The sequence below is a fragment of the Cebus imitator genome, unplaced genomic scaffold (genome assembly GCF_001604975.1).
Source record: "Cebus imitator isolate Cc_AM_T3 unplaced genomic scaffold, Cebus_imitator-1.0 Scaffold37, whole genome shotgun sequence".
In the NCBI taxonomy this organism is placed as follows: Eukaryota; Metazoa; Chordata; class Mammalia; order Primates; family Cebidae; genus Cebus; species Cebus imitator.
The window spans coordinates 2,940,283-2,956,545 of record NW_016107352.1 but is presented as its reverse complement, the minus strand read 5'-3'; the positions used below and the strand labels follow the sequence as shown (position 1 = coordinate 2,956,545).

Below are 16,263 nucleotides of genomic sequence, written 5' to 3'. Positions count from 1 at the left end.
TTTTAAGGGAGAATATTCAGATACAAAAGAGTATCTAACAATAAAATGCTAGTTTCTCAGCCTAAGCCGCAGATAACCTATCTTTCCAGAGACAGACATTTTACCAAGTTATTCTTATTACTGGTTTTCTTTCTTTCTTTCTTTTTTTTTTTTTTGCTAAGGACCCACAATATTAGTTTTAGGACAGCACTTTTTAATTTTATCTAAACTTTTAAAATATGCTAGCCTTCATATCTTCATATTAAAAAGTATGTTAAATGATGCTAGCTATCCACTGTTTGTAAGGTACTCCGAATATATTTTCCAGAAGTGATAGATACGTTTCTACTGAGTCATCTTTTTATTCTCTGGTTTCTAATTGTGACCAAGAGATGTACTTAAAAAATGGCCAGCTTAAGAAATGCATTAACTATAAAAGATACGCCTTGTAACAACCAAAGAAGCCCATGTGATGTATGATCGATTTAACAAACTGTTAGTATAAATGTGCTTAGTAGAATTAGGTCTTCCACTGAATAAAAAGTTGGCCTGATAAACATAGAACTCTATTGTGATTCAGGTATGAAACCACATGGTACTCATATTTTGTTAAAATTATGTATTATATATATTTCCATTTTCCACTCCAACAGGACAGTGTGCTTTCATTGATAATAGTAATTATTATCACCTTTTATTGAATTATCTTTGATTGGAGATCCTTGTGCTAGGTACTATACTAGCTACTTTATATTAATCTTTGGATTTAAGTTTTAATGTGTTTGTACAAATATTACTCAATTTTATACATGAAGAACCTGAAGTACAGAGATTTTAAGAACTTTACCCAACATTAGATAGCTGCTAAATAGTAAAGTGATGATCTGAGACCAGGTCTCTGATTATAAAACCTGTATTCCTACTCCTGTAATGTACTGTCTTTGATGTGGAGTAGAAGAATAATTCAGATACAAATCCATATTTAAGATGATACATTTTAAGTATGTATTTCTTTGAATGCAATATACTTCTGTATCTAAATCATCCTCTTCACGGATGAAGCATTCAGAAGATTTTGCCCATGGGCTGGGAACAGTAGCTCATGCTTGTAATCTCAGTCAGCACTTTGGGAAGCCAAGGCAGGAGGATCGCTTGAGCTCAAGGGTTTGAGACCAGCCTTGGCAACACAGCAAAATGTCATATCTACTAAATATAAAAAATAAAATCAAAATTAATTGGGCTTGGTGATGTGTGCCTGTAGTCCTTGCTATTCAGGAGGCTGAGGCAAGAGATTAGCTTGAGCCCAGGAGATTCAGTGAACTGTGGTTGCACCATTGAACTCCACCTTGGGCAACAGAGTTGAGATCCTGTCTTTCAAAAAAAAAATAATAATAATAAAAGAGTTGCACATAGAGTGGTGAAACACAAGGAGAATAACAGCTCAGCTAACTGGTTAGCCCTAGTGGTTGCTGTGGTAGAGAAATAGTGCTTATAGAGTGTATCGAAGGGGGCTTGAAAAAAGAACTTTTTACTTTCTCCCTGGACTTCGTGATCTACATCAAGAAGGAAAAAAAGAAATTATCAGAGGGTACTGCTTGCATAATCATTGCACATTTTAAAGGAAACTTGTCAAGAGAAAGTTTCAGGAACAACCAGATTGAGCATCTCTTCAATAAGACATTCTTCCATAAGATCTCTAGCCATTGGTAAAGCAGATTTTTTTTTTAGACAGTGTTCTGCTCTTGTTGCCCAGGTTGGAGTGCAGTGGTGCAATCTCAGCTCACTGCAACCTCCAACTCTCAGGTTCAAGGAATTCTGCCTCAGTCTCCCAAGTAGCTGGGATTACAGGCATGCGCCACTATGCCCAGCTAATTTTTGTATTTTTATTAGAGACAGGGCTTCACCATGTTGGCCAAGATGGTCTCAATCTCCTGACCCCATGATCCGCCTGCCTCAGCCTCCCAGGATTACAGGCATGAGCTACCACACCTGGCCTGTAGAGCAGATTTTAACTGATCATCCAACTGAAAAAAACTAAAAATGTTGGATAATGTATTTTGTAACTGTTTCCAGATACAAGTCAAGGGAGTAAGGAATATTCAAGCCTAAAAATAGATGAGGTAAGCAGAACCATAAAGCTCTTTTTTGCCTTGATGGCGTATGCCAAACACTTGAATGTGAACAATAATTTTAGAAGTCTTGGTTCAATCAGGTACTGCCTAAAGTGCTAAGTATCAAAAAACAAACAAACAGGGCTAGGACTAAGGTGAAGCAAGCAGGGCACTTAGGATGCAGTTTAAGAAGGCATTTACTCCCAGATGTCAATGCTACATGCACACATTCCTGATAGTGCCTCCTGAAAGTTTCTACCATAGACATCACTCTTTTCTTATCCTATTCCCAGTCCTTAAGAAAATCCTCCCCCATGAAGTTGGTACCCCAAAGGGCTATACCCTCAGTGGAAGGGTAAAATAACAATGTTCCCTTCTACCCTAGGCTACAAGGAAAATTGCCTTGCCTCTCAGTGAAGGGAGAGAAGAGGTGGGTGCAGGGAAATACTCCCCCATGAATCAGAGACTTCAAACTGCTCTCAATGGGCTTGCAGGCTGAATTTATATTTTTTAAGTGACATGAAAAACTTCAAGTTAGAAATTTATTTTTGAATCATCTTGAGCTGGGCACGGTGGCTCAGGCCTGTAATCCCAGCACTTTGGGAGGCCTAGGCGGGTGGATCACGAGGTCAGGAGTTCAAGACCAGCCTGACCAACATGGTGAAACCCCATCTCTACTAAAAATACAAAAAATTAGCCAGGCATGGTGGAGCATGCCTGTAATCCCACCTACTCGAGTGGCTGAAGCAGGAGAACCACTTGAACCCGGGAGGTGGAGGTTGCAGTGAGCAGGATAGTGCCATTGCACTCCAGCCTGGGCGACAGGGTGAGACTTTGTCTCAAGAATAAATAAATAAATTTAAAAATAAATAAAAAATAAATAGTCTTGATAGTATTCCAAGGCCTGAGGAAAGCAAACACAGGTTGAGCGTGGTGGCTCACACCTGTAATCCCAGCACTTTGGGAGGTCGAGGTGGTTGAATCACTTCAGACTAGGAGTTTGAGACCATCTGGCCAGAAAAATTAGCTGGGCATGGTGGTTCGCACCTGTAGTTCCAGCTACTAAGGAGGCAGAGGCACAAGAATCACTTGAACCCGAAAGGTAGAAGTTGTAGTGAGCTGAGATTGCACCACTGCACTCCAGCCTGAGCAACACAGAGAAACCCTGTCTCCAAAAAAACAAAAACAAAACAAAACAAAACAAAACAAAAAAAACCCACAATTATCTCTAGAGGAACCTACTACCTTCAACCCAGACTTCAAAGAGTTTTTGTAGATAATGGTACCAGGAAAATGAGCAGCTCACAATAAAAAAATACCCTAAGTCACACAAGGCAATAAGACACTTTAAGAAGAGATAACAGAAAACAACAAGAAACATTTTAAACACAAAGATTTAAAATTTCAAAATTATCAGAAATATAAAACAAATGTTTTATTTTTTAAAAGTAAAAGATATAGAATATTTATAATGATTAAAATTTAAATTCAGCCAGCTTGGGCAGCATGGCAAAACCCTATCTCTACAAAAAATTTTAAAAATTAGCCAGGTGTAGTAGCACCTACCTGTAATCTCTGCTCCTCAGGAGTCTGAGGTGGGAGGATCTATCTTCAGTTCGGGTGATTGAGGTTGTAGCGAGCCATGATCACACCACTGCACTTCAACCTGGGTGACAGAGTGAGACTCTTGTCTCAAAATAAATAAATAAATAAATAAATTCAACAGATGGCTTTAACAACAGATTAAACACAGCCTAAGAGAGAATTAGTCAACTGGAAGATAAATTATCCAGAATGCATTTCTGAGAGACAAAGACTGAAGACATACATGTGTATTTAGGGTTCAAGAGGAAACGCTTTCCCTTTCACCCTCTGAAGGTTGACTGAAAATGAACTGACAAAAGAGAAATTAATAGGAGAGAAAGGCATACAAATTTATTTTAACATGCATAGCATGGAAGAATCACAGAAGAATGATTACTCGATGACCCAGTGGGGTACAGATGTATACATACCCTTCTTCATAGGGGAAGGGGGCATAAGAGGTATAGGAGTTAATGATTTTTAAGGGTATTAATGAACCCAGGGCTCAAACAATGCTAAGTAAATAACTATCTTTGGAAATTGAATGGGACCAGAGAGCACACAATATTTGGGACAGAAGTTGTCTGGGTTCTAGGTGTTGTGTTTAATATTCAGTCTCTTCCTTTGTGATATGGGTTTCGATCTTCTCTGGTTAATAAAATTTCAGGGAAAGGGTTGAAGGCAATTATGTTACTCTTTGGGAATCTGGTTTCTAGATGGATAAGAGAACAGCTTCATGCCGTGCTTGGGAGAGACAGAGGATGAGAGGAGGCGGGGATGGGAGGAGGTCTTAGAGAGAGATCTTGGTTTTGAGGCTTATTTCTGAGGCCTTTCAATTTTCAAAGCATTCAACATAGCAAAACAGCCATACTTTGGGGGTATCATTTTCTGGACCCCCAGCAGAGGAAAGCATGAGATGGTCTAACAAACAGAAAACTGGAAGAAAAGGTGAGATGATGGCTAAAGATTTTCCAGAACTAATGAAAGCCATTGATCTAAGATTCATGAAGTACAAAAGGCTGGATGCAATGGCATGCACCTGTAATCCCAGCACTTTGGGAGCTCAGGAGTTCCAGACCAGCCTGGGCAACAAAGTGAGACCTCATCTTTACCAAACATTTTTTTTTAATTAGTTAGACATGATGTCACGCACCTGTAGACCTAGCTACTTGGGAGACGGGGGTGGGAAGATCACTTGAGCCCAGGAGGTCAAGGCTGTAGTGAACCATGATTGCACCACTGCACTGTAACCTAAGCAGTAGAGCAAGACCCTGTTTTGGGCCGTGGAGTGGGGAGTACAACAAATTGCAGGTGTAGGATAAATAAAAATAATCCAGACTGGATACATCAGAGGCAAACTGCTAAATACCAGAGCTAAAGAGAAGCTTTTAAGTGGCCAGAGAAAAAAAGGTCAATTTACCTTCAAAGGGGCAGTGGTTGAACTGACAGCTAGCATAAGAATGGGAACAGTGGAAACCAGAAGACAGTTGAATGGAAGTGTCTTCAGTATGTGGAGGAAAAAAACCTTTTAACCTAGACTTGTATACCCTGTAAAAATTTCTTTCAAGAACAAGGGTAGGCCAGGTGCAGTGGCTTACACTGTAATCCAGTGCTTTGGGAGGCCAAGGAGGGCAGATCACCTGAGGTCAGAAATTCAAGACCAGCCTGACCAACATGGACAAGTGCCCTCTCTACTAAAAATACAGAAATTGGCCAGCGTGGTGGCGCATGCCTGTAATCCCAGCTACTTGGGAGACTGAGGCAGAATTGCTTGAACCTGGGAGGTGGAGGTTGCAGTGAGCTGAGCTTGTGCCACTGCACTCCAACCTGGGCAACAAGAGCAGACACCGTCTAAAAAAAATCTGCTTTACCAATGGCTAGAAATCTTATGGGCAGAGCGTCTTATTGAAGAGATGCTCAATCTGGTTGTTCCTGAAACTTTCTCTTGACAAGTTTCCTTTAAAATGTGCAATGATTATGCAAGCAGTGCCCTCTGATAATTTGTTTTTCTTCTTGATGTAGATCACGAAGTCCAAGGAGAAAGTAAAAAGCTCTTTTTTCAAACCCTCTTCCATACACTGTATGAGCACCATTTCTCTACCACAGCAACCACTAGGGCTAACCAGTTAGCCGAGCCGGTATTCTCCTTGTGTTGCACTGCTCTATGTGCAACTCCTCTGTTGCACATAGAGTGGTGAAACACTCCTGGGCAGCAAGAGTGAAACTCTGTCTCAAGAAAAAAAGGGTAAAGATGCTTTTTAGACTAGCAAAACTCAAAAAGTGTATTACCAGTAGAACTTTAATGAAGGAAATTCTAGAACGTGATCCCAGGTGGCGATGTGACAGGAATGAATAGCAAAGAAAGTAGTAAATGTTTAGTCTTGTTAAAAGAAAAACTTCAGCTGAATTAAGGGAGTTTAATTGAGTAATGAATGATTTGTGAATCGGGCAGCCCCCAGAATGACAACAGATTCAGAGACTAGTGCAGCCACTTGGTGGAAGAAAATGTATAGACAAAAAAGGGAAGTGGCATACAGAAACTGGAAGTGAGGTACAGGAACAGCTGGATTGGTTACAGCTCTGTATTTGCCCGATTTAAGCACAGTTTGAACACTGAGCAGTGTATGAGTGGTTGAAGTATGGCTGCTGGAATTGGCCAAGACTTAGCTATTGTTACAGGTGCATACTCCTAGTTAGGTTTTCAGTCTTCCCTACCTATTAAGTTAGGTTGTAGTTCATCTACAAGGACTCAAATATAGAAGTATGAAGTCCTTCTCAGGCCATATTTAGTTCACTTTAACAGTCTAAATAACATTGCCTTGATTTAAATATACATATAATTTAAGCAATATTAAGCAATTTGAAACGCTTAATATTTTTAAAGCCAGAATTAAAGTGCATATTGATAAAATGGGGATCCTTTTAAGTAGTCTAAAGTACATGTATTGCACAGGAGGAAGGAAAAGAAAACAAAGACTACAGTAAGTTCAGTATGCATGTTACAACCGTCAGAGTAAACAGGCTAGAAATAGACTTTACATCTTCCAAACAGGTGATGAAGCAGAGGGAAGGGAGAAAAATGATGAGAGGAAAACATGAAAGGAAAGGAAAGAATAATTGAAAAGGTGGGACATCTTTTACAGATTAGCTTTGTGAAGGTGATGTGACTAGCAGCTTCGGGACTAAAATTCCATGTAATAGCATTCCTCTGTGCCATGTCTAGGGTTTTTAGTCCATCTCAGCGATGAGCATTGTTGATGGCAAAGCAATGTACAACAGTAGAACAATAGAGAACTAGAACTGACACAAGCAGCATTTCCTTCAAGAAACCCAGAGTTGTCAAGATGATTTTGTTAGAATTGCAATGAAATTAAGGAGAAGCCCATATCCCTAAAGTCCCTGAACTGAAGAAACCAAGTAATGGGCGTTGAATATTTTATATTCAAATTGAAGTAATTTTCATTTTCACTGATATCAAGTCTTCAAATGTTGGCTGGCTTATTTGGTTTTAACACTGTGACACAATTGCATAGTAAGTCTTGGCACCATTGATATTTCTCAGCAAGATGCTGAAACTCACCCACCTCAAATCTCAGCCACGTAGGTGGGATCTAACCGTCCTTTCACTGGGCTGGAAAGGCACTGCCAAGCTGTGTATCTAAGGGTTAACTTGCTTGGGGGAAACCATGAGGAATGCTAAGGGATCAAGTCATGACATGCTGCCCATTGTTTGTAGCTCCAAGATCAAAATATATAATTATACATGCCAAATAAATTCTAAACCTGTAAGGTAGGAAAAGAGGGCTGGGTGGCTCTGACGACAGGTGCCAGAAGCATTGAATAACCTTCTCAGACAAGGTGCACCACTGTTGTCTTGAATGCTGCAGGGTCCCCAGTCTGGCATTTTCCCCCGTGCTAGACAATGTGCATTCACTGCTGGAGTCTCTGTTAAGCCTCCGTCTCCCAGACCTGCTGGCTCCTGGTGCCCGGCCCGACACAGAGGTGCCTTTGTAAGTGTAATTACCTTTCCCTGTATTAGAAATAGTCTGTTTAGAGCTGTGTTTGCAGGTATAGCTAGAATAAGCAGGAATTAGCATGCGAAAAGACCTGCCCTGGCCCTGACTTCTTTATCAGCACCATCCTTCAGGACTGTTTTTTCCCCACTTTGGATTGATTGGGCAGGTGATTTACCATCCAAGATGAAGAGTTTTAAAAGAAGAAAAAGAGATATTGGAAATTGCTGTGCATGTGTTACAGTGAGAGAGAGAGAAAAAGAGAGATACAAATACTGTTGTGTTATATCTATTAGCAACTTCATGCCAGGTAGAGCTGGCAAAATAAACTTGAGGGACGATCCTAGCAACTTGAGAATTGATTAAAGCTTCCTTGGGCTTTCAGCACAGTGTCCACATCAAAAAGGCATGAGAAGCAAAACAAATGATTCTTTTGCCATGATGATTCTGCCACCAGAATTTCTAAGCCTAATTGGCCTATGTCAATTGTGGACTGTTAACTTGAAGTTAAGTGAGGCCTGCTCTTAAAGTACTTTTTCTAGACCTTAAGTAGAACGATGATGGTGAGACTTTAGCATGATATAGAATTGGAATGGAGGCAGAGTTGATAATTAACTACATCTAAGTTTTGATTCAAGTTTATAACATAGGTCTATCCTGAGATGATTTTTGTTGTCCCTGTCTGGATATTAGTGTGCCTTTTATTTAAGAAGAAGAACCCCCAAATTTCTCATCTTTAAAGTATTTAATGAATAGAAAGAGATTAGAGGCTTGTATTTTGCATTTATTAATTTTCCCCAAGTGCTTGTGGTATGTACTAAGGAAATTCAGGGCCAATTGGGAATGTTTAAGGGTAGAGCTGCTTAGAAAATAGGTAAAAAAAAAAAAAAATACTCAAAACAGGAAAACGTGGGGATTTTCTTATATGGCAAGAATGCTTAAAGATTTTTTTCTAAGTGGCACACCTTTGTAACTTATTAATTCTTAAATTACCAAAGTACTATTTTTGTGTTACTGATGGAGGTCTAAGGCATGGAATGCTTCCCTTTGTTATAAAGTTGCCTGTTCAGAATGGCTGATCACTTAGTAAAAATTATACTTGGGACAAGTAGAATTCAAGTCAAACAGGTTTGTGTTTTGCTGTAGTACTGGAGAATGGGTGTTCACCACAAAGTGAAGGATTTATCAAAGAATCCGGGAGAGAAACATTTTCACCCTTGGAACTTTAAGTCTTTTTAACATCCTGCTTCCCTTTTCATTGTGCAAGAGCAACAGGTCAGGTATTGCCTAAGGCAGTCTTACAAATTGGCACCTGCCTTTATGCCTAAGACCTAAAGGAAGTGGTGGGGAAAAGGAGGCCAGGGAAATTTAATAAGTCTGCGTCTTTCCTTGGGAATTGGGCTTTGATTGACACCTGCAGTGCAAGAGAGGGAAGGACTGCCTCCTGACTCTACTGGGAGACATATTTGCTGCAGGGAGACACTAGAGCAGGTACCAGGAGAGGCAAGGAGACACAGCCCTCCAGGTGAACACATTTGTGTCCCTTAATGTTTGCAATGCAGTGGATATCTAAGGACTTCCACTCATATTACTTCATTCATTCCCAAAGTTTCAGTTGCCCCAGTCACCTGAAGAAGGTAGCCTTGGGTATTTTGGTCAGCTGAGGAAGGTTCTGGTTTTGATTTCTACAGATGCTTATCACATGGTTGGGGTGACAGGATGATCATACTGGGTAAAAGTTCTTTTGTTTCCTTGACTTTTCCATTTCTTTCTTTTCCTCAGATAATCAGGCACCAAAGACTTCTTACATATCCTAACATTTTTCTAGTCTCCATAAACACTTTGACCACATTGCTTGATTCCTGAAAAATGAAATACAACCTATTTCTAGGCATTTTTCCTTTAGTGTTGCACAAGGCAGCTCTACCCTCTCCTCAGGGTTTTATATATATAGATATTAAATTGTTTGTATATTTTGTTTTTGATCAAGCCATTTTTCTTCTCAGCTATGTAGAGGTGTTTTCCAACATCTCCTGAAGTACATCTCACATCTCTTGTAGATGCCTCTGTAACAGGGATACATGATTACTGTCATGATTTCAGGCAAGGAAGAAGGAGGAGGCTCTAAGAAGGTGGAACACTCATGGGTCCTTCTTCAGAAAACCCAGCTGATTTTTCATGTGCCTTTACTCTTTCTGTGTGTCAGGGGTGTTTATAATTTCAGGTCATGTCTTCCTATGGCCTTCTGATCATAGTGAAGCCACATAGCATAAGACAGGTTAATCTGTTTTTCCTTCTCCCCTCATCCCCTTTTTTTAACTTTAATGTTTCAGTACAAAATAAGTGACTGTTTCCTCCTATATTTTCTTATATCTCCGACAGATAATATATCTTTCTTTGAAAAGCTAAAAGTGTCCAGGCGCAGTGGCTCATGCCTGTAATTCCAGCACTTTGGGAGGCCGAGACCAGTGGATCACCTGAGATCAGGAGTTCGAAACCAGCCTGCCCAACATGATGAAACCCCATCTCTACTAAAAATACAAAAAATTAGCCAGGCGTGGTGGCGGGTGCCTGTAATCCCAGCTACTTGGGAGGCTGAGGCGGGAGATTCGCTGGAATCCAGGAGGCAGAGCTTACAGTGAGCCAAGATCGTGTCACTGCACTCCAGCCTGGGCGACAAGAGTGAAACTCCACCTCAGGAAATAAATAAATAAATAAAGCTAAAAGCTTGGTTTTAGTTTCTGATATATTTTCCCAAGACATAAGTTAATGTTATTTTATTTATTTTATTAATATGGAGTCTTACTCTGTTGCCCTGGCTGGAGTGCAGTGGAGCGATCCCAGTTCACTGCAACCTCCACCTCCTGGACTCAAGCAATTCTTCTGCCTTAGCCTCCCAAGTAGTTGTGATTACAGCCACCCATCACCACATCCAGCTAATTTTTGTATTTTTAGTAGAGATGGGGTTTTACTATGTTGACCAGGCTGGTCTTGAACTCCTGACTCAGGTGATCCGCCCACCTCAGCCTCCTAGTGTTGAGATTACAGGCAGGAGCCACACCACGCCTGGCCACATTAATTTTCTTATAGAAATCTGACAACATATCCCAAAGCCTCTTATTGCTCTTTTTAGGTGTGATTTTTTTTTTTTCTAGAATTAGCAAAGCAAAATCAGTGTCATTAGTAGCATGTCTTAGGCTCCACTGAAAGCCACAAATTTTGCCAAGTGTTTTATAAATGAAATCAGACAATAGTTTCTGGTCCCTGGTTGTTTACACTCTGAAATAGAGAACACTGACATAGGCAGATGTGGCAGATGCAGAGGCATGAAGAAGATTCAGAATAGTATTGAGAAAGGGTAGACAATGTGGAGCGATGGAGAATCTACTTTTTGTCTATCTTCTAGTTAAAAGATCCTCAGTGGAAAGGGTGGTATTTGGGGTTGAAATGAATGAAGAGGTAGTATTTAAGAGGTTAATGTTCCCACTTTAACAGTCATCAAAGAAGATGCAGAGTGACAGGCGTACCTTGATTAGATGAATGGGGCATTGAGTAGCTTTATGGGGAAAGCATCAGGCTGGCCAGGGAGAGGAAACTGGGAAAGTGAAGGCCTTACAAAGCTTTGATAAGAGTGGGCATATTGGGCCTAATCTACATGACAGCCAGGACCAAAGAGTGCAGTTGTTATTTTGAAACAATGAATAGAAAGGAAACTTAGGCAAATTGGCTAAGAAAAGAGGTATTAGATCATAATACCAAAAATGGCCCCCCCAAAAACGGCCCCCCCAAAAACCCAAAACAAACAAAAAACATACACTATGTATTTAAGAAGAAAAAGTATAACCCAGAACCACTCAAGCATGGTCTTATCTATGGAATGATTGTCAGTATTTCTACTGATGGAAATGCTCCAATACATTTACAGTACTTGTAGAGGTTATCTCTGGCTGTTGAAAATTATGAGCAACTAAAAATTTTAATGCTTTTCTGTCTGTTCTATAATAAGCACTCGGTATCTTATAATAAGGAAAAAAATCTTAAAAGGGAAAATACCAGCAAAGAAAATGAGAGCACAGACTAAAGCTTGGCTGTAAGATGCAAACATTGGGAAATGTGGTTAAAGGTAAAAACTAATAGAGTATGAAGCAAAATTTGTGGGAAGAATTATACCAACCTAAAAAATTATTCCAAAGTGATTTTTTTTTTTTTAGGAAGTCAGTAATATGGAGATTTTTTTNCGCTCTGTCGCTGGGCACCAGGCTGGAGTGCAGTAGTGCGATCTCAGCTCACTGCAACCTCTGCCTCCCGGGTTCAAGCAATTCTCCTGCCTCAGCCTCCCGGGTAACTGGATATGGAGATTTTTTACTATACTGAGGGAGCCAGACATAAGATTTAAGCGATTGTCATTTGAGTTGATTATTTGATGTCTAAATTGAGTATCTTCTTGACTGAGTCTACATGTGGGTGAATAGCTAGCAACACTTAGGAGAAGGCTTGGGGGCAAAAAGGGAAAAGGAAGGAAAAACAAACTAAACAGGGATACTATTACTCTTACACAATAACTGCTCGAATTATAACTTAAAAAAAAAACTTATTGTAAGAAAAGGATTGGATATTAAACACAGATGTTAACATTAATACTGTACTTTTTCCTTTTGAAAGAGCTGGGATAAGTGGAAAAAACTCTTAGAGTCCTGAGTTTTAGACTTGTCTCTGGAACCACCTCCAGGGTGCCCTCTGAGCAAGACAAGGGCATTGCCCTTAGTACATGTGCAATTGATAGATTACCTGTACAGGACATTAGTTTGCACATGCCTAATATGAGTAGCCTGGGTATGGTGGATATTGTCATCATTCTTTTTTTTGTTTTTTTGTTGACACAGAGTCTCGCTGTGTCGCCAGGTTGGAGCGCAGTAGCGGAATCTCAGCTCACTGCAACCTCCAACTCCGAGTTCAAGCGATTCTCCTGCCTCGGCCTCCGAGTAGCTGGGATTACATGCACAACCACCATGCCCAGCTAATTTTTGTATTTTTTAGTAGAGACGGGGTTTCTCCTAACCTCATGATTTGCCAGCCTCGGCCTCCCAAAGTGCTGGGATTACAGATGTGAGCCACTGCGCCTGGCCGTGATTCTAAACTTAATTAAACATGTAACGGTTTGGGAGTGGACAAGATACAGAAGCCTGAGCTGGTTGGCAGTATATGAGGTAGATGGGTGCTTCTTTGAATACCTGTGTACACAGAGTGAACAGAGGCATGCTTATGCATCTATGGGTGAGTTGACTGAGAAAGAGTCAATATGACAGAATACAGATTCCAAGCATTTGTTCTGGTTGGAAGGATGAGCCAAATTAGGATGCAACTTAATAGGATTAAATCCGATGTCCTGCCTGTGTTACTTGTGTAAGGCAGGACATCAGATTAAGTTATAGTAGACTTGCATTAATAGTAGTTCATATGAAAAAAAGACTAAGGGTTTTATTACCCACAAGCTGACTTTGAGTCGGGAGCGAGATGTGTGTGTCGGGAAAACAAAGGCTACAGTAACAGATACGTGGTGTTAAAGAACTTTGACAGTTTGGAGCATCAGTCAGAAATACCAAAGATCCAGCATTACTAGGCCTCAGTAAATGTCACTGGGTGTGGCTAGATCTGTTGACTCTGGATAGATTCATTTTCTTCTTTTGGGAATCTCTGTATTTGGTGGAAATTTTTAGTTATTAGAAATCTGTGAAATAAACGGTATTAAATCATTGCTTGTTGAAAAGGGATGATTTCCTTCCCATTCAGCCTACCTAAAACACCATATATGTGTTGTGGTTTTCATTATAATATATCATATTTCTGGGCACTCATCAATTCATTGGGCCTCTGTTGGCAACAGAAACTGTTAAAGACTTTGCTGTAGGAACTGATTGTTCTACACAGAGCTCTAAAATGTATCCAGATTATTGTGAATATTTCAAGGCTTTAGAGCAGGCATTTATCAGTGTTTCATAAACCCTGGGTGGCAGGTAAGTAAGTATGTAAGTAAATTAGAAGGATCCATGAACCCCCTGAAAAGATATAATTTTTTATGTATGTGTAATGTCTTTCTGGGAAAGATTCCAAACAATACAAAAAGCAAACCCCTTTTCCTTCCACCTATATAATTTGTCTACTTCCTAATGTGTAAACAAAGAGGCATCTTGACTGCTGTTACCCATCTTTGGTGATTTCAGAGAACAGATCTTTCTTGAAATGCCAGTGACTTGCCACCAGTAGGAATTTAAAAGGATGTCACAGGCAGAGTTCCAATAAGGTTTTAATTGAAGTTTTAGCATTAATAAATGAGAACCACCACCCCCTTTCCTCACAGCACATAACAAAACGAGTTTTTGTTATAAAAACAAAGTTTAGATTTATTACCTGGAGAATTTGGGTTATTTTTTTCTGTTCCCCTTTCAAAGTGTGAGTACAAATTTGGTCTTCTCCAGGAATATTTTGTTCTGAGGTGAGTTCCAAAGAAGCTTGATCTCCTCAATGGGATATGTGTTTCATGTGGTTTTTCTTCCTTTGCAAATGTACAGGGTGCCAAAGCATGCTTCCTGCGGGACATTCCTTTCTCCGCCATCTACTTTCCGTGCTATGCTCATGTGAAGGCTTCCTTTGCAAATGAAGATGGGCAGGTTAGCCCAGGAAGCCTGCTCTTAGCTGGTGCCATAGCTGGTGAGTGTCCCCCATGGAGTTCTGTTATTTCCCCAACCCTTGCTGCCCCCTTTCCCCAGTTGCATGCTACTACAGTGAAATTTTTTGCTGATAGTTCTGGACAGGGTGCATGTGAGTTGGCTAGAGATTGCTCTGAAGAGCTACTAAAAAAAAGGAAAAAAATTAATCTTCATTTTTGGCAGATGAGATTATTAGACAAACTTAATTTCTTAACTCTAGAAAAGGCTCATTAAATCTTGGCTTACTTTGTGGTACTGTGGAACTCCAATTCAAGTTCCATATCATTTCATAGTCTCACTTGATAGCATAAGAATGATAACTGTTTAGCCAGAAATTTTTAAAGATTTGAATATGTGTGTCTTAAAGATGTCTAAACAAAATAGTGCATAAAAGTGTGTCCAGAACTTAAATAATAGAGAAAAGAAATGTAGTAGAACCAGAAAAGACCTGGGTCAGTTAGAGACACCTGTTTCCTCCTTGTATTATGGGGGAATGGTTGTAATTAAATCACAGATGGAAATAACTATCTTCTCTTTTTCAGTGTTCCATTGAAAACATCGATAGAAAATACTTAGCCATGCCAGGGATCAGTTCATTCTTTGCTGCGCCTTCTTGTCCAGGGACCCCAAAAGCAGGAACAATCTGGATTAACTCTCTAAGTGGTCACATTTAATGAGTTAACAAACTCTAAGGTGGTCACAGGAGGCCTGGATCCAAACCTTTTTGATACCTGTGCTACTGTCATCAGATATGTAACTAGAATCTCCATGCTTTTCTCAAAGACAGCATGAGAACAACTCCCAGCTTTGGGAACTTGCTGTTTTGTGCACACCCCACTTACCCTGGCTACAGCTTGGGGAACCCTTGGACACAGGAACCTGTGTAGCTTCTCCTTAATTCTTAATCCCTTTTCCTCAAAGGCAGTGATACTGGTATATGAGGCAGGGTTACTCTTTCCTGGCTTCTTGGAAACCCCAGTTATATTAGCAGCAATGATACCACTGTATCTGCATCAAGAAATCATGATTTCAGGACTTGAGTATAAAATTCCCAATTTTAATTCTAGCTTGACTCATGGTGGCCTAGATGTCATTTCTCATATATGTGTAAATGAGAAAATGTTTTGAATCAAAAGGTTATAATTTATTTCAAATTATTTCCTTGAAATAAAGTAAGACCTAATGAGAATAACTAAGTACTGCTTATTAGTGTATGACCTTGGGCAAGTTACTTCACTTCTCATAAGCCTTGGTTTCCTCAGCCATAAATGGAGATCATAACTGTACCTACTACAGAGTATGTGTGAGGCTCAAATGAGAACATCCTTGTGAAAGACTTGGCATAGTTTTAGCATATAGTAAATCCTCAGTAAACATTAGCCAATATTATATTGAATCCAAAAGAATCTGTCTCTCAATCACTCCAAAAAATAAACTGTGAAATTAGAAGTTAAGTGACTCTTTCCTAAGCCTCATTTTCCTCACACCACAAAAATATCATTTTTAACTCTTCTCTTAGAGAAGACGGCTACCCAGAAACGATTTTTGTCTCTGGAGGGTAATCCATACTACCAGAGTTATAAAATGACTGGTGAGATTTCTTGTGTTTAAGGCACATTTTCTTCCTTTTTAAAATGATTTTGAAAGCAATATCACTCATTGTAAAATATTTGGAAAGTACTAAAACAGGCAAATGACAAAAATATTATTTATTATTTTACTACTGTAAGATAATCACTGTTTAACATTTTTGCTCATTTCCCCCCATTCAAGTTTGTCACAGAGCTGTGATCACACTTTGTGTAAACAGTTTTCACTTAGGGTTGGATGTTAAGCATTGATACCCATCATAACAAAGCAGTTAATGAC

General features: G+C 39.7%; 1 protein-coding gene across 4 annotated transcripts in view; it reads left to right on the top strand.

Annotated features, from left to right (window-relative positions):
- Nucleotides 1–16,263, top strand: part of SLC25A13 (solute carrier family 25 member 13) — a 205,807-nt gene that overhangs the window by 179,540 nt on the left and 10,004 nt on the right. For all 4 annotated transcript variants that reach the window (XM_017525168.2, XM_017525167.1, XM_017525165.2 and 1 more), the window contains one exon: nt 14,257–14,395. In XM_017525168.2, the coding sequence (XP_017380657.1) occupies nt 14,257–14,395 (139 nt within the window). The remainder of the gene's footprint in view (nt 1–14,256; nt 14,396–16,263) is intronic.